The sequence below is a fragment of the Mytilus edulis genome, chromosome 8 (genome assembly GCF_963676685.1).
Source record: "Mytilus edulis chromosome 8, xbMytEdul2.2, whole genome shotgun sequence".
NCBI lineage: Eukaryota > Metazoa > Mollusca > Bivalvia > Mytilida > Mytilidae > Mytilus > Mytilus edulis.
Genome location: NC_092351.1, coordinates 7,129,145 through 7,156,985, shown reverse-complemented (window position 1 = coordinate 7,156,985; position 27,841 = coordinate 7,129,145). Strand labels below are relative to the sequence as shown.

The following is a 27,841-nucleotide window of genomic DNA, read 5'->3' as shown; positions in this document are numbered from 1 at the left end:
ACATAACTGTGTCAAAAATTCTATTTAGATGATTAGGGATGGGATATATTATGGCTAAGGTTATACGCCTTATTTCTCATTTATATATCTTCTGTAATTTCATAGCCGTATCAATTACGTTAAATCATATTTATTACTTTTATACGACGTCATTCCATACTGACCAATTTTTTGGGTGTATTATAAATTTGTAATCATCTGTCGGATTATGGATACTTTCATATTAGACGTATCCCGAGTATGTATTTCTACTTTAGGATTGTACATTGTTTGGTGTGTGCTATGATTTTACTGTGCATTTCTCAAACAGGTAAAGACATATATATTTACTTGCTAGAACTTATATTTTGTAACATTTATATGTAAGATAAAAGCCTCTTATATCAAAATGACTTAAAGAAAGCATCTAAAGGTTGACACCATTCAGCGTTCAACAATCAGCAAATATGAATATATAGCAACCCACGACAACTCCTGTCTTACGAACCTGGTAGCTTTTATAACTATTAGCTTAGTATCTTTAATAACTATTAGCTTGTCGTAATGTTCTATTGTATTGTTTATATTTGTGTTACTTTGTCCTGTATGTTCTTCTGTTTATTTGTATTGACGTCCTGTCATGTTATGTTGTCATTTTAATGTTATATTTAACATTGCCATCAAAGCGGGAGGTTTGGCTAGCCACAAAACCAGGTTCAACCCACCATTTTTGTTCTTAAAATGTCCTGTACTAAGTCAGGAAAATGGCCAATGTTATATTGTAATGCCGGCAATCCCCCCTTTTTATAGTAAACCTATGTCTGTACAGTTTCTTGAAATTTTTGAGGATTAACGATAGATGTTTGTGCGATGTCTAATGTTGCAAGTAATGTAAGACTTGTATTTTGTTATTTTGGCTGTTGTTTCCATGATACGACAGATTTGTATATGTTAGTTTGTTAAGAAGTTTTATTTTTACGTACTGATTCCGTAATTTCGCGGTAGTTACCTTATTATACAATAAACTCAAATAAAACTGTTCTAATGTTCAACTAATAAATTAAAGTCAAAACCCATCTTTGTTGATGACGATCAATCCATGTTTACAAACAATATCAATATTACGGGAATTTCCCTTGTGTGATCCATGGTTTCCCATTGGTAAACAATATGTAACAAGCTCTGCCATTGGTAAGTCGAAAGTATAAATACAAAAGCATCAACAGAAACGATGGAGTGTTGGGTTGACAATGAATGAAGGAACTTAAATATAAGCTGGAATATGTCTGAGAAATACAGACAAGCGTTGAAAGTTAACTTTGTTTTAATTTAAGATTTTCAGTGCCGGTGACAGTGCTATCTATATACGGGTGCCGACAACGGTGCTAAATACGGGTGACGGTGACAAATACGGTCACCGGTAACGGTGACAGTGCCGGTGACGGTGCTATTGAAGGTGCACATTAATAGATATGTTGGCGGTTTTGAAATGATTAATATGTCATTTAATGAGTTATACTAAGTTGTTGTCTTCTCAGTTCTATAATGTAGACGGGTGTTATTATCCTTTAATTGGGATTATAGAAAGATACAAAATAAGTGACAACCTTGTTACTTGACTGTTGTGAACTTTTCATTTCTAAGTAGCAACATTCCAGCAGCACCTGCATACGGGGTATATATCTCCCAATTGATACGATATTCCCGTGCTTGCATTTCCTATCATGATTTTCTTAATAAAGGTTGCTGCTCACAAGGAAGCTATTAAACCAAGAGTTCCAAATGTTTTCATAACTGAGAGTTATATAAACACAAGAATACGATTCCCCTTTCTGTAACGTGTTTTGGTCCGACGGTAAACAGTGGACGTCGAACCTTATACTTTATAGATCCTTTTACTCTCTTTTTCTTTGTGACCCTGCGTTCTCTGGTGGCCGACTCTAGCACCAGGGAGGCGGCGTTACAATATCATAGTTCGTTTCTGTGTGTGTTACATTTTAGTGTTGTGTTTCTGTTCTGTCGTTGTTTTCTTTTTATATTTGATGTGTTTCGCTTAGTTTTAGTTTGTAATCCGGATTTGTTTTTTCTCAATCGATTTATTAATTTCAAACAGCGATATAATACTGTTGGTTTTATTTACGTACTCTATGTTTGTTGGGCCCAACCACATCCCTTAACTGTTTCTCGGGAATCAAACATTTCAAATATTTTTAGAGTGTTTATAGTTCATGCTTCTGTGTATTGTTGAAGACTGTACGTTAACGTTAAAATTTATTTTATTGTTTTTTTACACACTACACAGCTTCTGTCATTGATAGATGTACACATTCTTTATGTGCCTTTCCAAAGTCAGAATCATGTATTTCAGTGATTGCTATGTAACATATTTTTGTACGTTCATTATTTTATACATATATAGGACTAGTTTCATGTTTGAACTGTTTTACATTTGTCATTTGGGGGCCTTTTATAGGCGAACGCGTTGCATGGGCTTTGTAAAATGTAGAATTCCGTCAGGTAGTCCATATTTGTTCATTTCTGTGCCGTGTGGTTTCTTTTGGAGAGATGTCTCATTGGCAATCATACCGCACCTACTTTTTAAACAAGCTAAAAAGACGAAAAATAATAATTAACAATTAAAAACCAATTGTTCAGAGAACAATTGAAGGTCTTTCCATCAAAACAATGTATTTTGATATGAAAAGTTGTGAAACTAAGTTTAAAATGTCATTTTAATCGTCAAATGATAGCTCCTAGTAAACTGATTCCAAAAATATATTGTTTCCATACATTTTTTTTTAAATAAGGGAGATAATTTGTTACTTCCGGTTTGAAAAATGTTACTTCCGATTATATTTGAATATTTACTTGACACTGATTCCAAAAATATCTGGTTCTATATACTTTTATATTAGTAAAGTACAAAAAAATAGCTACTTCCGGTTTACAAAAGGTCACTTCCGGTTTTGTTTTTTTCAAGGTTAAATGGTTTGATACCTTTTTCTAAAAGTTGTATATCTTTATCATGTATACATATAGAATAAAAGCAAAGGTCAAAATCTAGAACGTCAAATTAAGCTATGACCTTGAGATCAATTTCAAGGTCATAAACCAAGGACCTCAAATCAAAAGACCATAGGTCTTAATTATATTTAGTTAATGAGTTATATCACCAAACGCGTATTTTTATCTACAAGAGGGGAGAAAACTCCCTTTTACATTCAACGTACGCTTGCAATCAAAATTTACATCTTTCGACATGTCGCAACTAACAATTTAGTAAAAATAATTTGTTGATATCTTATACAGTCTTTGAATATAAGTGAAAATAAGCCAAATTCAAATATCAGAATATGACCTTGACCTTTGACCTTGACCTAATTTTCATTTTTTGGGACCAAGGACCTCAAATCAAAAGATCCTAGGTCTCTATCACTTATGATTTATAAGATAGAAATTCATATCACTTATATCAGATGCATAAGGGGAAATAACTCTCATATGGAGCGGTCATATCGCTTCGGTCAAAATAGGACAAATCATGCGAAGGATATAACGAGCAATTTTGTAAAATAAATTTGTCATAATCTTTTACGGTTGCGAAGGAGATGCGCTAACAAGGAAAACAGTGTTTGGGGAGATAACTCCTACAAAGAAAAGTATTCGTTTACGCAGGGTAAATTTCAAAAGCGCATAAACTGTTCGATATCATATACAAAATATCTAAGCGACATATTGCGAAACAAATGTTTATCGCAAGAACAAAATTAGGCGGAAGAAAAAAAAAAAAAAAATAATCAGAAGAAAAACAATAGGTCTTTCCACAGAAAAGTGGAAAGACCTAATAACATATAATTTTAATCAAAATTATGTAGACGAATTTTGAGAAAATGCATTTCAGAGGTCGTTCTAACGAGTGGTCTACACATTTCTAAACCTCTTTCACTAAACTACCATCGACTGTATATCTGAATGTATAGAAGTGGCATATATCTCGTCTGTATACTGAGATGCATATAAATGCGTATTTCAATTATAATCTTAAATGTATTCGTCCTTGATTTAAGTTATAATAGTATGATGTTGACACAAATATAGGTCTTACATGACTGAGACTAAAAAGATATTCTTTTAGACATTTCCATTGTATATTATGTATATAAAGTTTGTCTTGTATAATTACAGATGCCACGTGTAACCTACCATTTTACTACGATGATGAATATGAAATAGCAGGCAAAGATAAGCTCCATATGAATTCTACCATAATAGTAGATTATCCACTATCAATTCCGGGTACAAGTCGAAGAAACTTTGGTTGCATAGAAAAACAGGGCGACATATACCTACTCAAGTAATTTATTATTTTTAGTATTTTATACATTCACTAACTACAATTATTATAAAACGAGACTGGACGACTTTAAAAAGACAGTTAATGTGGTAAAGGGGATATACTCAAATGGCATAAAAGTCAGTCATATTAAGGTTAAACTCGTTTATAAAGAAAAACGACAGTGAAATATTTGGTATACTTACCTTGACAAAATCAAACTATATGATGAGTATTTTTTACATCATTCGAGACCCTAGATAGACGCACAAGGTTTTAGTGATTATAAGACATATGCTGGTAAGTCATTTATACGAAACTTGTACAAAACTAATCTTTAATAATTAAGACATTGTCTTTACAGAGGAACAGAGGAATTAAATATTTTCAACCAATTTACCACGCGTTATATGTGTTTAGAGACTTACAGGATGTAATGACTTAAGGATATATGTTGGTATTTCATTAATACTCAACCTATACTAAAATAATCATTGAAAAGTGAGACATTGTATTTTCAGAGGAACAGAGGACGTAGATATCTTCAAACAACTTACCACGCTTTATATGTGTTTAGAGATACACAAAGTGAGCAATACTACATATTACTACTACTATAAGACAGGTAAGTGTGACACAGCCGAGATTCATGCTTACTAACTTAGATAGATGTAGGAAAAAGTGGTATGAGACAATGAGGCAACTACCCATAAAAACATATTTGATAAAAATTTAAAAAAAATATAATAAACAAAAGCGTGCAATATTATAGTGACGAAAATACATGACTAAAGTAATAACACATCTTAAGAACAACTCATCACAGCTAACCTTCATGCTTAAAAAACAAAATTAGGCAAATTCGTTTGAGCTTCGATAGAGCATAGTGAAACACCCTAAACTCATACCAACAAACCGAAAACAGCAATAAACCACATTAACAAAACCATGACTTGTGGTCTCTTCATAGCTTGAACAATAATCTGATTTTTATCATATATCAAGTCAAAACATTATATCTGCATCTACAATCAGCTTTAATTTGATAAATAAAATTTGAAAAAAAATTGAACGTTTATATGTGCATACTCTTAATATAATTGTAAAATTTGTAATTTGCCTTGCCATGTTTCTCTTTTTAAAGCACCGTTTTTTATGAATTATTTAATAATACAATAGGTTATGACGTGTTTCTACGGGATAATTTGATTGGATCAAAGACTGGAGAACGTACTTTTGATGAAGTTTGTACCGAGACAACCGACGAAAAAGCTTTCATCATGATTACAAAGAAAGGTTAGAGAATTCTATATCTTGAAATGTTATTGTATCAAGAAAATAAAATAAAACAGAACAAAGGGATCTCAATTGTTAATAGAAGGACCCTCAATTAAACAAATGCACTACAAAAAAAAAAAAACCTAGTGCAAATGCGGTTATTCCAAGCTAAGAAGTGCATATGCATTTGAAGGAAAATCTTAATTTGAACATAAACGACATCTTACGATGATACAAACAAAATCACGGCGGGAATTAAACAAGTTCAGAAGAATCGAGGACAGGTTCCTAAACAGAGGACATTTTTTATGAGTCATGAAGCACCCTCCATGCGAGTCCACACTCAGTACAAATGTTGCAAACGACAATTCGTTATTGCAACTTTAGTGTCAAATTCAGTTGTTTTTCATCATAACTCTGCTTGATAAGTTTTTATATAAGATCACTCCTCTTCTAATGTACAGTGTATAAACATGCACGAGTGTAACGTATCAATACAAATATGTGAACCCAATACAATGGAGCAATGGGTATATTACTGCTGTGAAATAAAAAGTTAATAATTGACAACTGGAAATTAAACTCCTTTTGATAGTAATGTATTATAGATTGAAATTGTTTAACTGAGACAATATTGTCAGGTATGATGCAAACTTTCTTGATTCTGTACATTCTTTAATCGCAGGTTTATTGATGTATATAAGTTGCGATCACTCACTAAAAGAGAATCTAAAGAACTTTTTTTTGGCTTTTAGTGTGTTTTGTTATATTCTGATCATATGAGTACACAATCAGTAGGGTGGACACTTATTACCTATTGACAAACCGACTGTCTGTTGAAATATTAATCGGTCAACTTCAAGAATTATATTGTCTATACAAAAAAAAAATGTTCACAAAGAAGAGGTAATGTGTATCTAAACATTCAATACCAGTACTTTAAATCTTTCAATCCTTTATACGTATATTTAACATACATAAGTAAAATACAAAAATAAGAAAGCAATGAAGTTGTTTAAGTTGATATATGCCGTTTCTGCTTCTTTAATAAATTTGTGTTTATTTTGATTGTGATTAAGATATATCATATCACAATGTTGACTGATGTCCCCTATTTGTGACCTTTTTATCCATTATGTCTGATTGTGTTGTTCACTCATCGTTGCCAATATAATGGAATTTGATACGACTGTCATACAAGTGATAGGTTTAGCTAGCTTTTAAACCAGGCTTAATCCACCATTTTATACTCAAGAAAATGTCTGTTCCTAGTCAGGAATATGACAGTTGTTATCCATTCGTTTGATGTGTTTGAGCTTTTGAGTTTTGCCATTTGATAAGGGACTGTCCGTTTTGAATTTTCCTCGGAGTCATCAGAATTTTTGTGATTTTTACTTTTTTTTTCACTATGTTATATTTTGATGACCTCAAAGAGAAGCTTTATTTAATGAGATGATGTATTCGATAGCATATAGAAGTGTAACGAATAGACACATTATAGATTAGATTTGTGCAAAATGTGGAAAGAATGGGATTGGAAAACATCAGCGATATCGCTCACATGGGAACTTTTGTAAAATTTAAACATCCAGTGTACATCCGGTAGATTAGGGATTCATAGGTATATATTTGATTCCATGTATTGCTGTGATATCATAGTTATTTAGTTGGAAATTCTAAATAATGATGTGTGCGTATGAAATCCTTATTGTTAGATGTTGAGTGAAGATGTAATGATGTAATGATTCAAATGTCGTCTCTGTATACATAGTCGACGTAATAACTGTATACATCTAACAAAATATTTAGTTGTCAGTGGTTGTCGTTTGTTAGTGTGGTTCATAGTGTTTCTTATTTCTCGTTTGTTTTCATATTGATTAGACTGTTGGTGCTTGAATGGTTTTACACAAGTTAATTTTTGGACCCTTTATAGCTTGCTGTTCGGTGTGAGCCAATGATCCGTGTTGAAGGTCAAACCTTGACGTATGATGATTTACTTTTACTAATTGTGACTTGGACAGAAAGGTGTCTCATTGGCACTCATACCACATCTTCGAATATCTATTGAACTGTAGTTGTCATTTAACAAATTTAACTTGAACTATAATTTCTTTAGATTCGTATGATGAAGGTCTACTTAACACAACATGTCCACAAGATATATTGGCTGTATTTGACAACGTGAATATCACAAGCTCTTCTGGTACTGAAACAGCTGGGTGTCCAGGAACAACAGTAGATGTTTGTACAGACAGGACCGCAGTAGCATTTACATACAACAGCACTTGCACTTCAGCAAAACTGACATCAGGTATGGAACTATTTTGACTATCTTTATCTTTATTTTTGTAATAATATATGTAACAAAACAGAAGATGCAATTTAGATAAAAGGCATTTAATATTCCAAGTAAACTCTACACCTATAAGAATTATATTGTTTAAATATTTCTCTGCATATCACAGTTATTCCTTTAATAATATTCATGGTGCATTAGATTGTAGGCCTGGTACTTTTGATAACAATTAGCATGCCGAAATGTTCTATTGTAATGATTATTTGTGTATTTCTCTGACCGTAATGTTCATGCATTTATTTGTACTGTAAACCTGTCATGTAATTTTATCATTGTATTGTTATATTAAACAACACCATAAGAGCGGGAGGTTTGGCTAGCAGCAACACCAGGTTCAACCCACCATTTTTTATTAAAAAGTCCAGTACCAGTTAAGGAAAATGGCAGTTGTTATCTTATAGTTCGTTTTCGTGTGTTTTGAATTGTCGTTTTGTCTTTTTGTTGCACTTCAGTGTTTCTCTTGTTTCGTTGTGTTCCTCTTATAGTTGATGAGTTTACCTCAATTTAAGTTTGTAACCTGGCTTTGTTTTCTCTCAATCGATTCGTGAATTTCGAACACGGTATACTACTGTTGCCTTTATTTAAGATTATATGTTTGTTCTTGCATTAGTAACACAAACACACTGTTCCTGTTTGATATGATGCAGTTATAGAAGTTGTTATGGGGGAATCAGAAATCGGTTCAGGATTATTTATCTACCCAAAACACATTATCAACTTTTATTAACAGGAGAAGGGAAGTACAGTTGTTTATTCTCAATCATATTGGGATCTGAAACATATCTAGGGGTTTGGAATCAGGATACGACGGTTGATGACAGCAATACATTCAGATTCTCTTGCTTTGTATGTATGAATTATAATAAGTTTCCTTCTATAATTTATTTACATCTAAGAAACGGCAGAAAATTAAAACTAGTCATTCGAACCTACTATGGAAACAAAGACATTGCATTATAAACTGTTGTACAGTACATAAAGTGTTAGGTTGCTATTGTAAATAGTAAGGCTTTTGATTGCACTTTTTAAATACAGCTGTTTCACAAACCACGCCTCTTTTGGGAAGATATATAATATTCATAGATAATTTGATTTGTTTAAACTCTAACAAGTTCAGGGCATATAAAGAGTAAAAATATGACAGACAGCCCTATGTTTTGACCTTTGAATAAAGTAGTAGTACTTTCCATTCTAGGATATCATTTTTTACAAAACTTTATTATAGTAAAAGTGTCACTGTTTTAGCTGCAAATGGAGTTCCTATGAGAAATTCCATTGTCTATATTTACAGAAATGCAACCTATAGTTGAACATAAGAACCTTGCGTTTGAGACCGTATACGACATCGTTTTGTAAAAATGTGGTTATTTTAAAAAGTTATACAGAGTGTCATAACATATACCAGATTTATAAGTTAGTACGTTCATCAGAGGCTCTAAAATCAAAACAGTTAGACGGTTTAGACAATAGATTAAAGATTATTTACAAAACGTTTTACAAAATCAGGCTTATGATAAACTGGCTTTGAGGTAGATAAATGTTCGTTTTCGTTTGATTTCAACATGTTATGTATTTTACGAACTGGAATATCCCACAAAGTAGTTGTTACTATATTTATGTTCAGAAATGGTGTAAGACCCACAACGGAAAAAAATAGAAGCCCTAACTCAAATTGTATTTGACCCTGTATTTATTTATACGTTTCTTCATATACATGCATTTTATCAACATTTAATGGAAATCGACCACACTGAAAAATCTTTTTTGTTATTACTTATGTTTACATTTGGATTTTTTTATTCAGGCATACTCCTTAACAGGGGATGTTTTGTACGCGACAGAAACGCCGACAGCATGTACGGGTACAACAACGTCTACTGATCTTGGATCAGCAACGGAGGGTGTTACTATTGTAGCATGGCATATTATTTGTAAGTATCAGGGTAGACAACATGCATATGTCATCATGGCTTCATAAATTGCATAGTAGTTGTTATAGTTGTCAAAAAGTCTAAGTAAGTAAGAACTTGATCATAAGACAGATGCACATGATACCAAAAGGACATCGAAACTCATAAGTCTAAATACACTCAATGGGTAAAATGAAAAAGATCACAGACAAGCACCAGTACACAAAACACAACATAGAGACTGGGCATCAAGAACCCAACCAAACACAAGGGGGTTGGGAATATCAAACCACATGTCGGAACACAAAGATACAACTAAAATCAATAAATGACGATTTAGCAACCTATAAACAAATAGCTTAAATTCCGACGAAGTTGTTAGGGTCCTCATTTTTACTCTTTGTTTTAGCAGATAATCATTTAGTTTTGCAGTATCATATATGTTTATCGCGTTTCTATAGAATAATGTTAGTAGTATAATATGCAATGATCCTTAAATATCTAACCTTTGTGACATCGATTTTAAAATTCCAGTAGCCTTGTATGTAAATTTAAACAGCATGTTGTTCTTTGATGTAGGTATGTTCTGATTTAAATTATATCTTTGCAGTGAGGTGTCCTGATAGAGTTATATTGCCAGGTAATTTTTCTGACATTATAATTTGTAAACGATTAAGTTGCTGTTTCTTACAGTCATTGAAATTAAATCTGTTTTCTTGCAAGTGCATATGGCATAGAGAGTTGTGAGTAAGAGACTTATCGATGTTGTTAATAAACACTTTAGTATTTTCACAACGACAGTTCATCATACTGCTTTCATGAATAGATTAACATTTTAGAAATATTTGATTCGTTGTGTCGTTAAGTTGCAGTCTTGTGTACGTTTAACAACCATCTCCGTTTAAATGCAGATAAGTTTATTAGAAAAGTTCTGTAAACAATTTTAAAATTTTAAAATAACTAATAAAAAGTGTAATACAAATATCGACTTTCAATGTCAATTAATAAAAAGAAGGCCATAAAAACTGACAAAATCGAACGACGGGATTTATAAGTATCTGATTGTTTAAATGGAGGTCATATGTTTTAGTAGAATCATCTATGATATTTGCAGTTATTAAATGCTTGTTTTGTCTCTTTCTAAGGTGTTTTACTTTTTACATACCACAATGCACTCTCACTTGATGTAACTCTTCTGCTTTTAGTTGTACCCGAGTCACCGGTGGATTTAACTTGGTTACATTATCTGGCTAGTGGACTTGGAATTATATGTTTCATTATATTGCTTTGCATTCTAACTTGTTGTCTCTATAAGAAGTATGGTTGTGTTTGTTTGCGCAGAAAGCCACTAAAAATAAGAATTCCAGCTATCAAATGGAAGATGAATAGACAAAACATGAACAGACAGGAATCACAGACAGGTTTCATGAATGGAGATGAAAAGAACACAATGTCATCCTCTTTAGCAAGTCGAAATTTGTCTAATTCTTCCGAATCCGACCTTCCTAATGTGTTCAAACCAAAGCAGTCAATCCATGACTTAACCATGATATCTGCTATTTTTAAAGAAAGAAAAATTCCAGTTATAATGCTGACCCCTAAGGTTGGACCTATGTATTCTGATACACTTGACGGTTATTTAAGATCTGGTCGTAGCTATTCACAGACTAGTTTATTCCGACTTGATTCTGGGGTTTTTGATGAGGATTTAGACCTGGAATAAACATTAACAGAAAGTATTGTTTTGTATATTACTCATCTTCATCATAATTAGATATATAGGAAGATGTGATATTAGTGCGAATTTGACAGGTATTCAAGTCATAATTCATGAAAATAAACCATTATAGGTCAAGGCACGGTCTTCAACACGGAGCATTGGCTCACACCGAACAGCAAGCTATAAAGGGCCCTATAAATTATTAGTGTTCTTTAATTCAAATGAACGGTATATCAATGTGTTATATTTCACCAACATGTTGGAAATTTATTACAAATCAAAAATAAACGAAATTGTATTAAATGAAATTGACTACAATTTCAATGATGAAAACTTCAAATCATTTACTTGAAGACAATTATAAAGTTAAGATAGCTATGAAAAAAATACCGATCGCATGTTTAGATGTAGCAGCATAATTTTATTAGTTTGTATCCATCGTTTTATAAGGCAAATATTTTAAAAGTGTCAGATTTTTAAGATTATGTAACGAAAGAATTAGTATACGATGACAAGTGTTTGTAAAAACTGAAAAAAAAACGTATTTCCATAATAGATTTATATATTAATAATGAACAAATATGTTCATCTAAGTGAAATAAAAATATAAATGTTTTCTCTGTCAGATTGAGAAAAAAAATTACGTTCAATCATATACTTACATCTAAACTTCTTGTTTGTTTGTACAATCATATTTTTATGAATGAAATGTATGGATGTGATATGAATATAATAATTGATTCATATAAATTTTGGAATTTTGTTATTGTATGAAAAAGATGATATATGAGACAAAAGCAAATATGTCAATTGTGCGGAAATAATAAATTTTAAAGTGTAAGAAACATTTATAGATATAACAAACAAAACTATACATTTAAAATGAATGATCAACAAAATCAATGGTTTGTGTCTGATTTATTGGTTAATTGCTCATAACCGAGACCACAATACAAAGTTAACGTGTGAATGAATGGGTGGGTTAAAGTATAATTAGAAACCGATGAACTAATGTTAAAAACGCACAGGAGATGTTATCATTTCAACCCCATAGAGACTGCATGCAAATGGTAATATGTGGTTATAGAAAATAGACTCTTAATTGTTCTAATGAATTCTTATACAAATTAATATAAGTGTATTTCTACTTGATTAACAATAACGGTTCTGTATGAATTTTCCAACTGTTTTGTTATATTTATCTTTGAAAATCTTGAAGGTCCAGATTTTCCATATGCATTACTCACAGAAATATAACATCTGGTAAAATAACACTGCAAGTTTTTAATTAATGTTTTAAAAGTTTGGGATATAAGAAAAGCAAGATGTTCTTTTATGATTTACTACGACTTTATTCTTGGTTTTCGTTACTCTCAATAGCAGGTAAGTGATTAGAAGGATGTACAACAGCATGTTTATATATCAGACGAACTTATATTTATTCGGGAAGAGGAGAAAACGGAACCCATCGATGTCGAAATCAATAAGTATGATTTTACAATGTTAAACGGTATTGGGTTTCCGTCACAATTGCTGAAGTATTAATCCTGGTTTTATTGATGTACAAAAATTGAAAATCGTAAACAGAATTGAAGAAAAACAAACAAATTAGAAAACAGATTTTGTTTTGATTTTGTTTTAGTATTTACTAGTAAATCTGATTTCAAAAGTTGATGCTCGTACATTTATATTTGTATGGTTCCTCTAACGCTCTTTCAGAATAAAAAAAAGTGTTGACCATCAAATCCTCAATGAATTACACAAACCTTCAAAAGAAATTATACTGCTTGCTCTTGATAGTTCATGGACATAAATGATTTCATCGAGCTACCGAGTTTTCGATTACTACTGCTAATTCTATCGTTACATGTTATTATATATACTCAATATGTTTGAAGGTCTATTTCTATTTATTACTGGTTTTATCATGTTCTTTGTCCCTAGATATGAATTAAAAATTATAATGCGAGTGAAGCTTGTAGGCAGATTTTGTATTTTTCTCTGTATATTTAGTAAATATGATCACCTCAATAATGAATCGCAAGTTTGTTCTCTCTGCATGGAATTGCTTGATGAAATATACAGTAATTGGTTGAATATTAAATCTTAATTTAATCTATGGTTTGTGATTGCATCTTGATGCTTTTGAGTGCAAAAATGAACTTGAAGGATAGTTATTGTTATTTTTAAGATATGATATAAGGTTTTCCATAAAAAATACTATGTTTATTTATAGAAACTTTAAATGAGGTTATCGTCCCTTTAAGCAGGAGCATAAATGTCAAACATTATGAGATATTAAAAGAAAATATGTTAATTCATTTATTTAGTTATGATGTGTCGTCTTTTGAAACTCTGGTTCGATATTATCTTATCGTTTGTGCTTTGAATTCTATTTTTATTTCCTGTCTGTATGTAAACGTTAAGACGATTAATCAGCTAGTTCATTTATATGATTTGAGTATAAAGTAACTATATTCACAGGATTTATTTGTGTTTTTAACTGTTTTCCTTTAAATCTTAATAGAAGAAAATCCGACATAGTTAGAAAATACAAATAATTACACACACCATTACTAACATTATTCTTTATAAATATTATTGTCATGGCTAGAAAATACATAGATATAACACCATTACAAACTTTATCTCAACTTTTTATTCTATTCTTAAACATTTACCTGCGACGTCACTATTTGTGGCGTCGATGCATTCGTGTGACGCACTTTTCATGATTCTATTGTAGTGTACTTTGTATGTAAGGTGTTCGTTGGTATTTTGAAAGTGTGGTAAACCTTTTATAGCTGTCTATGCGGTATGAGCTTTGCTCATTGTTGAAGGCCGTACGGTGACCTATAGTTGTTAATGTCTGTGTCATTTTGCTGTCTTGTGGACAGTTGTCTCATTGGCAATCATACCACATCTTCTTTTTTATATGTTGTAATGTACCGTCATATTATTTATTTATGTATTTCTCTTTTCTGAGTGATCTTTCGTTTATTTGTACTGAATTCCTGTCATGTAATGTTGTTATATAATCAGGAGGTTAGGCTAACCTTAAATTCAGGTTAAACCCACCATGCATTAATGAATGTCCTGTACCAAGGCAGGAATATGGCAGTTATCAAATAATCCGTCTCTATATATGTCGGTGTTTCCGTTATTTGCTTGTTTGTATAGTTGATATGTTTAAATATCCTCATTTTTGGTTTGTGACACAGATTAGATTTCGCCCGATTGATTTATGTCTATTGAGCGACAGTATAATACTGTTGTCCTTATTTGGGAAATGCGCTCAATCACCCTTTTGGAGCATACAGAACAAAATAAAGTGAGTAAAAAAGTCCCTAGTTCAGTGGTTGTCGTAGGTTCATGTTTGTCATATTTATTTTTGTAAATTGTTTTGTTATACATTAGTTTTAATCCACCATTTTTTAGATTAAAAAAAATGCCTGTACAAAGGCATGAATATGACAGTTGTTATTAGGGATGTCAACGAGTACTCGAGTAGTCGGTAGTACCGAGTATCGATTACCAAAATGATACTCGACTGATCAGTTACTTGTTAGAATGTTGTTGATTTCTTAAGATTATAAACAAAGTTTTGAACAAAAAACATATATGTTCATCAGCAAAACTGGTTGTTACATTTTGTATACTAAACAAATTTGAGAAATCGCTACGTCCAAGAAAAAATTGGTAAGATAATATTTTTAAATAAGAACAAGTTCATTTCATACTGTGTCGACCCTCAAACAATGATTAATGTCATTTTATGGTATTAGTAGTAAGTTATAATCATCACCCCTTTGTTGATCTTTAAATGTGTTTTTCTACGATTTCCAAAACTGTTGTTTGAGTAATATTTTTCTTTAGATAAAAATCAATTACTAGATTAGTTTTATATAATAAGTACATGTCGTAAATGAACGTAAATCAATTATGGTAGAAAATTCCTTGGACAATAATCCTAGGTAATAATGTTGAGGGTGTTACCATCATAAGACAACGACCCACACTACATGTACATTAAAAGGTATAGTTTTGTGTTTCCATTTTGTAAATGTTTTACCGAGCGAGGACTCGAGTATCGCTGGGTAAATCCAACGAGTAATCGATTAGTAAATATTCACCGAGTTGACATCCCTAGTTGTTATCCATTTGATGTGCTTTAGCATTTGACTTTTCCATTGATTACGTGCTTCTTGATTTGAACTTTCCTCGGAGTTCGGTAGTTTGTTATTTTGCTATTTAGATAGTTAGCTTTCCAATTAAATTGTTTTATACTTTTTGTTATGTCGGTTACGCTTATAGCTGACTTTCCGGTATATTTTTTTTTTATAATGGAATGCCCTACGGTGTCCTATAATTGCTTACATCCACTTCATTTTACCTTGGCGGATAGTTGTATTGGCAATCATTTCAAATCTCCCTATTCTCGTACAAAGTATGTTAAAACATTTGACACCCAAAAATAAATTAATTCTTGTACATTTTTGTTTTTATTTTGTGCAATGCAACATGCACATAACCGTTACCATTAAAATATTGCATTTATTACATTATTGTGGTTGTAGCTTTGTGACACTAAAAGTTTGGTAAAGGCTGTTATTATCACATAACTGAACTTTTTATACAACAAACTGATAGGGTTGGATTGTTGCTTCTAGTTCAATAAAAATGAGAAGGTATGAAAACAGAGATATTGAAACAGTTTTAAATGTTCCCCTTAAATGAAAGGAGTCATGGAGCAACTATTCAACTAACCACAAATTAAAATCATCGGAGGAAAAGAATGTACACAGTTATACAGCCATGTACGGTTTTCACTAATAAGCAAAACACATACCGTATAGTAAATAATAAACCATCGACATGAAAGGAGCGTAAGATACGAGGAAACCTTCCAAACTCCAACAGAAGAATGGAAACATACAACATGATGGCAGAAAAATCGAATAAAATATATCAATCCTCAAAACAATACACATATAAACTAACGACTTTGAAAACCAAGTACTATCTAACCGTCTATAATATTAAGATTTCCATTATTGTTAGCGCATCCTGCTGCATATGTTATACCCGTCATGTTCCATATAGTAAGTATACAAACAAGTTAAACAAATCTAACGAGTAACTAATTAATTTTGTCATCCTCAGGTCAATAAGAAAAATAAAACATAAATAAGGTGATAACCACTGAATGAAATGCCCCTCGCGTGGGATAAACAAATAAAGCCCTTGCCTGAGTTAAACATGTTTGAAAGTTAAAAACCGCCTATTTGTTAACAGAGCTGTAAACAATGTAGGAAGAAATTAAAATGTAAAGTCTTGAGACATCAAAACGGCAATGCCATTAAAAAAACATCACAAAAAAAACAAAATACCGATTTAAGGTAGATGGAGTGTCTAAATTATAATCCATAGAATCTTTTAATAATTTGCCAAAATGTAGTTCATATTCTGCTTGTTTAAAAACATTATAAAAAAGAATGGGTCACCGGACTTATTTTCACACTACAGGTTGTGCAAAATTGTCAAGATTTTGTATAGATTATACATGGAAAACCCATTTTTCCGCCATAAAACGCAAACCACAACATAGAACTTTGAGATAAAATATGAGAAGATAGCTCCAATATTATGCTTTCAGATAAAAAAAAAGAAAAAATGGGGTCACCGGACTCGTTTTCTTGCTACATGTAAAAATTGGTAAATTCCTAACACATTCTATTGTAAAAGTAACACTATCTGAATTATCTGCCCTTGCATTTGAGTTGCCTCCCCTTATTTGAGAAAGTTGGAAAAAATGAATCAAACAAAAGAATAAATTCTTATTTTTGTAAAATACAATCATACATATGATCAAACATGGCATTTTCTATATTATAATGAAAATTCTTTCACATGAATTACCTACTACTATAAAAATTTGCACATTTCATCAAAGATCAAGACCTTGTTTTCTAGTATTTCAAAATCCAAGATGGAGGAAGACACCCTATCTACCTTAAAAGTACTTCAGGTTTTTCTAGACTTTGATAATTATCAATGAAAATTCCGCTCGCCACTTAATAGTAAACACGTCATAAACAGTTCCAAAAAGCATAGCCTTGCGCAATATTCATCAATTCCATATTCTGTCGTCTTATAAAAAAAATATTATCTAGAAATCGTATTGAATGCAGAATACTGTTGGTGGATATCACTACTAATCTGAGTAATTTGTTCTAAATATATAGTGAATAAAAAGTAAAATCACAAAAATACTGAACTCAGAGGAAAATCAATTTGGAAAGTCCTTAACCACATGACAAAATCAAATAACAAAACGCATCAAAAACAAATGGACAAGAACTGTCATATTCCTGACTTGGTACAGGCATTTTCAAATGTAGAAAATGGTGGATTAAACCTAACGTGTGAGTTTAATTACAAAGTAATAATGTGCAACTCCTCATAGATACAATGCATAGCATCTTGAACACCAGGCGCGGGTTTTGTGTTCAAAATACTCATCAGTGACCCTTGAATTAAAAAAATCAAAAGGCCAAATAAAGTACGAAGTTGAGGAGCATTGTAGACCCAAAATTCAGAATAAGACTATTTACCGGGTTTGTAATAACATTAGTAACACGACGGGTGCCACATGTGATTACCCTTCCGGAGCATATGAGATCGTGTTGCTTAGTCTTTAGTTTGATATGTTGTTTCATGTGTACTATTATTTGTCTGTATGCCTTTATATATTTTTAGCCATGACGTTGTAATTTTTTTCGATCTACACGACTGAACCTCTGGTATCTTTCGTCTCTCTACTTCCTAAGAGTTTTTACCATGCGGCATGGGTAATATCAACCTGGGTTAGAAATCCTTAGTGAGAACCCCCTTAGTATTTCGAAAAAATCGAAGTTCTTTCAACGGCAGTGTTGACATAAATATCAATAATGTGGTCATTTCTATAAATTCCCTGTTTACAAAACTTTGAATTTTTCGAAAAGCTAAGGATTTTCTTATCCCAGACATATATTACCTTAGCCGTATTTGGCACAACTTTTTGGAATTTTGGATCCTCAATTCTCTTCAACTTTGTACTTTTTTGGCTTTATAGAAATGTTGATATGAGCGTCACTGATGAGTCTTATGTAGACGAAACGCGCGTCTGGCGTACTAAATTATAATCCTGGTACCTTTGATAACTAATTAGATTATAATAATAACCATAACAATAACAATATCGCAAAATTTGTTATATGCTTATCCCAAGCTAGGAGCCTGACATTATTTGTTATCGTTGTTTGCTTATTTTTGATGATTGTTTAATATGTTGTCTAGTGAAAATGTACAGACAACCATATAACATCAATTTATTAATATATTGTTGACTTTCGTTTTCAGCATGTCAATGTAATTTTCCATCACAGCTTATTGGAGTGTGGAAAGGAGCCGACCGAGGTGACATGACGTTTGTAAATTCTTCATACCTACAATTGTATAAAGTAAATATTCCTGGGGTCAATTCATTCGATTTTCATTGCGAAGAGCAAAACAGTGCAGGAACTTTATACTACTTAAGGTAATAGAAAGTTTCAATTAGAATAGAAAATGATTAAGAAACATAACAAGTATTAAACCATTTCTATTGTGTCATATGGTTCAATCGAGAACTCATTAAAACAAGATATCAAGCAATCAAAGCTACAAAATTAATATATCGGAAATAACTTGAACAGTATTCTTATAGTCTTTTATATTTATATTGGTGAAAAATAGATCGACTGCTTTCAGACTGATAGCATTTATCGATATTTTAAAAGTTATCAAAGTTCAATATGCTCCTGTCGGCCACACGAAACTTGTCAGTTGCACTGACATCAAAACAGTAAAAAGTGCAAGATCATCGAAAATAAGAAAAATAAAACAAATTGTCCCAATTGCTGTGGATTAAGGTGTCTGTGAGTACAAAAACCTTGACATCTTAAATTACTTTAACGTTATAAACATTGAATTGCCAACCATTACTTAATTATGACATTTCAGACAGGAATTGTACATTAAATGTCTATCAACACTATATAATGGTTGTCAAAGCTCTTTAAAGATACCATGCTTTTTACATTATACTCCAGGCTCATATTTTGTTAACACGACACTTGTCACTAGCTGGAATTAAAAATGTTAGAATATAATTAATAACTATGATTTTTTTAATAATTGAGCAGGTAAATAACACCTCTGTAACTGAATAATAATGGTTGCAAAGTTATTGGAAAGGATAAAAATATCTTTTTATGCATATGACGTATGTCTGCGTGCACATAACTGCTAAAACAATTTAATCTAAAGACTGAATGATTATATTCTGGTATACAAATATTCATAACAAACTATTCAATATTTCAGAGCAGAACAAACGAACAACATTTTTGGCTTGATAATAAAGTTCTATATGTGTTTAGAAATACATGTTGTTGATAGTGACATTGCCTACTACTACCAGTTAACAGGTGAGTGTTGATAGTGACATTGCCTATTACTACCAGTTAACAGGTGGGTGCTGATATTGACATTGCATATTACTACCAGTTAACATGTGAGTGTTGATAGTGACATTGCCTATTACTACCAGTTAAAAGGTGAGTGTTGATAGTGACATTGCCTATTACTACCAGTTAACAGGTGCGTGTTGATAGTGATATTGCCTATTACTACCAGTTAACAGGTGAGTGTTGATAGTGATATTGCCTATTACTACCAGTTAACAGGTGAGTGTTGATAGTGATATTGCCTATTACTACCAGTTAACAGGTGAGTGTTGATAGTGACATTGCCTACTACTACCAGTTAACAGGTGAGTGTTGATAGTGATATTGCCTATTACTACCAGTTAACAGGTGAGTGTTGATAGTGATATTGCCTATTACTACCAGTTAACAGGTGAGTGTTGATAGTGACATTGCCTATTACTACCAGTTAAAAGGTGAGTGTTGATAGTGACATTGCCTTCTACTACCAGTTAACAGGTGAGTGTTGATAGTGATATTGCCTATTACTACCAGTTAACAGGTGAGTGTTGATAGTGATATTGCCTATTACTACCAGTTAACAGGTGAGTGTTGATAGTGATATTGCCTATTACTACCAGTTAACAGGTGAGTGTTGATAGTGATATTGCCTATTACTACCAGTTAACAGGTGAGTGTTGATAGTGATATTGCCTATTACTACCAGTTAACAGGTGAGTACTGAACATATTTATACCAATGATATAATTTGTAATGTTTCATACGATAGAGAAAGATCAGTGGCTAACTTTCAATATATATAGGAAGATGCGGTGTGAGCGCCTATGAGACAACTCCCTATCCAAATAACAATTTATAAAAGTAAACCATTAAAGGTCAATGTACGGCCTCCAATACAGAATCTAAGAGTACTCGCTTTGAGAGCTAGGTCAACGACTATAATAAAAAAATGTCATGTATCCAAGATTGAAATATCAAACAGTAAATAAAATTAGAAAAACACATTATCCTATGACAAATTATTGACAGAACATAGGGCAGTACATGTCATAGCAATATTAGTATTTATCCTTTAACTTTTTTATTACGAAGTCCTTGTTTGTACCGATCAAATAATACTTAAATATCTAATAAAAGTATTAAATTGAAAACCTTTTAGAATTTATTTTTGAGATAATCAATGAATTTACACGGATCGTATCTTAATTTACGAGCTATATGAAAACTAATAATAATTATGTTTACGAAAATTATTAAGACTCGACGATTTTCTTATTTTTCCATGAATTTATATATTCATTAGAACGTGATCCCTATCTACAAGATAACATGGTCGGAGATGGTCAAAACTCGGCTACATTTGACAACGTGTGCAGCAGGACATTGGTCAGTCGTAATTTCATTACATTAGTTCGAGATGGTAGGTTTATGCTTGGCTTAAAGAAAAGGTTTCGCCTTACGTTTTGTATCATGTTCTATTAACATTTGAAAGCCATTACCACGAGCTCCTTTGTATATGGTGTCGAACGACAGAATAGTCTAGTTTGATTCACCACAAGTCTTAAAGCTGAGTTTATTTATCATAGTCTATCAAACACCAAATATTAAAAGAAAAAAGAAAACTTAAAACTTAAAAAAAAAACAAAAAAAAACAAGAAACTAAAAGAAAACATCAAACTTGATGTTACACGGATTCGCTCTACTGAAAATGTATGTTCAGAAAAAAATTATTACTGAAATTCAGAATTGTGTATTTTCAGTATGAAACATCATTTTGGTTTAAGATCAAATAGGTTTGAATGTTTATAACAGTGCTCTTAAATATTAAACGCACAACTTTTTTACTAACAATACAACTGCCTTTAGAATACTAAATTGGTGTTTGATTAGCGTAACTATATCGTTAAAGGCAATATCGCGTCACAACTACTGAACTTTGTAATGTGTACAATTATGAATATCATCTAAGTTAAGTTTTATTTTACTCATAGGTTCCATTGCTGATGGAAGTCTCAACATAACATGCCCAGAAGATCTACAAGCCCAGTTTGGTAATGTTTCCATTCAGCACGAAGGTCAAGCGGACGCATCAATGTGTCCTGACACTGTATTTGATGTCTGTACAGATAAAACTTTAATCAACATTACATACAATGAAACGTGTTCTTCAACGTCTAATGACAAAACTAAATCAGGTTTGCACTATACCGATTCCAGTATTCATAACTGAGATTTACATATTTATATATATACGTATAACTAACACGCAACATTTAGCTTTAAAAGGTACATATGCAACAGCAAAAAGAAAAAAAAACATCTTATCATGTATAGAAGCAAGACTGCAAAATTTAAATTGACAAGTTGTTGATTCTTAAACAAATCACACGTAACGCGTCAGGCATGAATTTTGTCTGTATTGTATTTTTTTTTATCAAATTGATTACACGATAAAAAAAAAACAAGGATGAAATTGTAAAACTGGATAGTAATTGTAAAACCTTATCAAAGAAAAACAATCCCCAAAAAGACGAATATACATATAAAAGTCTGCACAGGTAATTTAAGACTAAAATGTAAATGTTTTTTTTTAAATAGACAAGCACTTTAAATGAATAAAGCAATTTCTTTTCCAGAGAAAGAACACTTCATGACTATCAATGTTGTTTTAAAAATTATTTTTGATTTTTCTATAACAGAGATCATGGTTTTTTGAATTCTGAAATAGCACCAATTCTGTAATGATTGCTTGAGTAAGAATAGTTTATAAATTTACTTCAAACCGTGCTAACAATGTAAGCATACTACTACAAAATGTATTTTCATAACAAATTTTAGAGCTAAAATTTGTTATGAAAATACGTTTTGAGCTAAAATTTGTTATGAAAATCCGTTTTGTAGTAGTCGCTTACATTGTTAGCACGGTTTGAAGTAAATTTATAAACTATTCTTATCATTATAAGCATTCATTCAACTATGTTTATGTTAACTTCCAGTGTCAAACTAGATGTATATGCTAATACAATTATATGGGAGTGTGGAGAGAGAACAATATACTCGTAGATTGTGCTCGTACTTTAGAGGAGGGGCGAAAGATACCAGAGGGACAGTCAAACTTATAGATTAAAACTAAACTGACAACGTCATTGCTAAATAAAAAAAAAGACAAACAAACAAACAAATACAAGTACACAAGACACAACATAGAAACCTAAGCTGGTTCTCGGCTGACTACTACACCTTGTTCATAGAGTTAAATTTAGCGTAATACAAGCGGATTTCAGTTTTATAGAAACCTTCAGACTAAGCAAAACGAGCCCCACACAAACTCGCGGGTGATCTCAGGTGCTCCGGAAGGGTAAGCAGATCCTGCCCCACATGTGCTGTATGGGGAACGAACCATTGCACATGGATGTAAGATATATTAGAATCTCAGTTCTAAAGTAGACAGAGAATACTGCAAGATAAACACGGCTCACTGCTGGACGTTAAAATCGCAGCTAATATCTACATACAATCATCTAATGTAATAATAATTTTTTTGTGGGAAAACCAATAAAGTTAACACAGTCTATCTACTCATTTCACTATCTGTTGAATAAGGGGGAAAAACTATGAAAAAAACAACAGGCAAGCTATAAGCCAGACGAGATAATAGATAAAACTAAAATATACTATACAGTATGTTATATGTACATGTACCACTATATACTTACAGGAGAAGGACTATACCGCTGTATACACGCAATATCAGACGGACCCGATACCTACCTGTCTATATGGAACGACGATCCATTTGTTATCGAGCCATTTTACTGTCTAGTACGTGTTAAAATTCAAATTATGATCATACTTGTTATGAATAACAAGTAAATATTTGTCCTGTAATACAGCGTTACTTTACAATGATGTAGTGCTAATCATGTATTTTTTAGAATTAGAACCTTTGATACCATTTTTAACTCAGATTTTGTTTTCAATGCATGGGATTCATATTTTAAGTGTCAAAATAATCTTTTTGACGGATGTTTTCTGAGGTAAATTACTTTCACCCTGGTTGGCATAAGACCAGTAAAACACATTGCAATTATAATGATACTGTATTCATTGAAATATTTGTTTAAACCTGTCAACCTGTTATCAGTAAGACTGCAATATTAATGAGATTCGTTTGTGTGCAGTTTCCAATACTTTGTTTTTGCTGCGTGTTTTAAATCTAGTGTACCGTTTCTATTCTAAATACATGTTTACGGGGGTTTTTCTTCAATATTTTACTATTTAAATTGCTTAACTGTTACATAATCATGTTCTGTTTTTTAAATCTAGGCATTCAGAAGAACTGGTGATACAATTTACGCTACAGAAACTCCACAGTTTTGTGGTAATACAACAACATCTTCTGATGCTGACACAGGTGGCGTTAAACTTGTTATATGGGATATAATAAGTAAGTTTATTTGGCTAATAAGAATATGATTTGGCATATTTATAATTTGATAATTACTGTTAATCAAACACCGCTAAATTGTTCCACTTAAGTAAACATAAAATTGAGAATGGAAATGGGGAATGTGTCAAAGAGACAACAACCCGACCATAGAGAAGACAACAATAAATGTTTTGTCCTTTATATTTTCGTGTTGTTCATTTTTTTTTTCCATTTGCGTGTATATCAACATCTGTAGGTTTATATAAGAGTGACATCAAAGTTTGTAGGCATATTTGCAAGCTCCGACATCCTTTTTTTCTCTCTAAAATATTACGTTGACGTTGTCTTATTCTTAACATTCATTGTGTTCTATTTTTAAAACATCATAGAATCATTTTATAGTTAATATTTTGTAGTGTCATGTAAATTTCATCATTTCTGTTTATATCTACAGAATGAGTTAATTCCGGGAGTAAAAAGTTAATCATCTTAAGAATGCATAACTTCAAAAAAAACTTTATTGTATTATGTCGTCAACCCCAAAAAAATGTTTAGTCTTCCCTTTTATAAAGTACTTAATTACTATGTTTTTAAATTTTTATGAACTTTCGAAAATTCCAACCGAAAACCAACAAGACATTAATTTTTACTCTATGCAGATAATTTATCTATTTAGCACACAGTAAAATTGATCATCTTCGTTTCAGGTACATGTGAGGTTATAATTCCCAGTAAGTACAAATAGCTTAATGTTCAATGTAAAAAGATTCTTAAAAAACGATTGACAGAAGATATTTTAAGATGTTCAAATCAACTGATACTTGGAAGAAGTACAAAAAACATACTTAAAGATCTTGGTAGGGGTTTCTTCTCGTGTTTATCTTTCATAACCATTCTTCTCTATTTTGTATTCATTTGCCAATCGTTCTCTGTTATTTATTTTATAGAAAACTGTTACTCTTTTCTTTCTCGATTCTTCAACACTCCCTTCATTCTGCACGATTTACATTATTTTCTATTCTGTATAGTACCCAATTCAGACTCTCGTATTTGATTGGTAGATTAAAGCTTTACACAGCACGTGACATATCGGCGAAACCTTTGACTTTTTTACGCCCCAAAAAGTATAACTTATATCAAATATAATTGTTCAAAGATCGATATCGGCACGTGGTTATAAATGATTCATAAAATATAAAAAAAGGATACATTTTATTAAAATTCGAAATACATAGTATGTTTAAACGAAATATGGTTTACATGATATTACGTTTGATATGTTGTAGCAATACCAGAGGTTCCTCCCAACCTGGCATGGTTGTACATGCTGCTTATTCTACCATTCATTCTACTGCTTATTCTAGCCATATTGTTGGCCAGATATTGCTGTCGGAAATATGGATGTATATGCAAGAAAATAAAACTGCCAAAACGAAAGAAGAAACCTCCACCAATCGTTGACGACGGGACTGGACAACCTGACGTGGTCCAAAAAATTACATTTGTTCCAAGTGTAATAAAACCAGCTAAACTTTATAATTTTAAACCCAAAAAACCCTTAAATTTCTTTCCTTTGTTTGACCCACAATGGATTCCGTCCAAAACATTACAACCGATTGCAAAAGTGGAACCTTTATATAATGATACATTCGATGATTACATGCAAGGGAAACTCCCCCGAAGACCGTCTGGTGTTAGTCTATACAGCTTTTATTCTGGACCAATGTCCAACGGCAACGCTTTATAACATGCTTTTTTTATAAATAAAAACAAAATTGTGCATACAATCGTTAAAACACTGACATATTGACTTGATATTTTGTATTTGTAGAATAATTATTACATAGAAATAAAGTATTTAGAATCAGTATTAAATTGTTTGTTAGTATACAGATATCGATCTTGCAATAAATGTTGGCAAACGTTCAGATTGAGGCCTTATTTGGTTTACCAGGCTCAATGCAAATATCAAGAATTGGATGAATACGTAGTAAAGTGTAGATTTTTGAAAAGTTTCACAGTTTCACAAATATAATAACGGTTTTATTAGGTCGCAAATCTTACAAAAGAGTTCAAAATCGTATAGGGACACTTTGTTGAAAGAAATACATTTAGTTCTTATTTCCATTTTCTTATCATTCACTGCAACGTCATTGTCACATTCCATGGACTCCTGAACAATTCAATTTTTGTAGTTTGTTTTTGCCAGTGATAAAGAGGAATATTTCAGCGTTGTTCTGTTTGTTATATTTGTAGTTATAATTTACAAGTAGCTAGCATTGTATACGCTGACATTTACATGTAGCTAGCATTTTATACGCTGACATTTACATCGGTATTTGTGATTTGTCGATGAAACGACTTCTTTTTCTTGGATGTATGCTTGTTCTCCCATCGTAACTATAAAAGAATGATCAATAAAAAGTCTCAAAACCATTTTTAAACAACTACATGTAAATACACATATCTAGTAGAAAATAGAACGGATACAACAATGGAAACGAAAAGGAATATATATGTAGCCATGTGCTAGTTGGGTAGACAAACTTAGTAAACAGTGGCAGAAGATACCAAGGGATATATAATTTGAAGATAAACTGACAATACCATAACAAAATACTAAGAATGAAATAGATCCAAAACAAAACATACACAACTTCAAGAAACCCAATCAAAATCCAGACATGATATCTGGTGATTTCGGAAGAGGAACTTGATCTTATGCCAAATGTACAGAAAGTATCACAAGTGTATAAGTAATCTGAAGTAAGGTCACTTTGGTCATTTCTGCTTTCTTTTTGTCATTTGTCAGTCAAACTGACCGATTGTTCCTTTTGTTAAAGCGACAGGTTGGAGACAACCAGCTGACGCACAATGACGAATAGCTGAAATTTGAAGACAAAAATTGAAACATGATTGGATTGTTGGCTGGTTGTTAAGTACCGATATGCAAAGAAGAAATTAACCAGTTACGTAGTACTACATAACTTGTATTTTGAAGGCCATCGTGTTTAACGTTAATTCTTTAATGCATATGCTAAGCTGTGGTTGTCAGTGTTTTGTGATTGTTGTTTTTTTGAAATGATAAAAAAAATAAGTATACCAAAGGCAGTTAAATTATCAGAAGTGCCATGATGAAATGCATAAACTTGAGAATGAAAACATAATATGTGGACCAAGTTTTAGGTATAACAAAATGACATTTAAAAGTAAATTTCATGCTTACTTTCATATGTCGATTGATTCCAATTTTTGTCATTTTTAAAGATTATTTATTTCATAAATATGCAATCAACATGTTGTTCATA

General features: G+C 31.8%; 1 protein-coding gene across 1 annotated transcript; it reads left to right on the top strand.

The window, feature by feature from the left end:
• The first annotated feature begins 234 nt into the window (after nucleotides 1–234).
• On the top strand, nucleotides 235–26,397 carry LOC139486710 (uncharacterized). Its single transcript, XM_071271633.1, has 17 exons — nucleotides 235–310; nucleotides 4,165–4,333; nucleotides 4,834–4,937; nucleotides 5,492–5,608; nucleotides 7,707–7,901; nucleotides 8,677–8,792; nucleotides 9,751–9,877; nucleotides 10,467–10,496; nucleotides 11,062–11,577; nucleotides 18,978–19,155; nucleotides 19,983–20,086; nucleotides 21,408–21,524; nucleotides 22,096–22,299; nucleotides 23,823–23,926; nucleotides 24,431–24,551; nucleotides 25,241–25,264; nucleotides 25,820–26,397. Exons 1-17 carry the CDS (start codon nucleotides 241–243, stop codon nucleotides 26,278–26,280), a joined length of 2,757 nt encoding a protein of 918 aa, XP_071127734.1. The 5' UTR covers nucleotides 235–240; the 3' UTR covers nucleotides 26,281–26,397.
• Nucleotides 26,398–27,841: the final 1,444 nt, after the last annotated feature.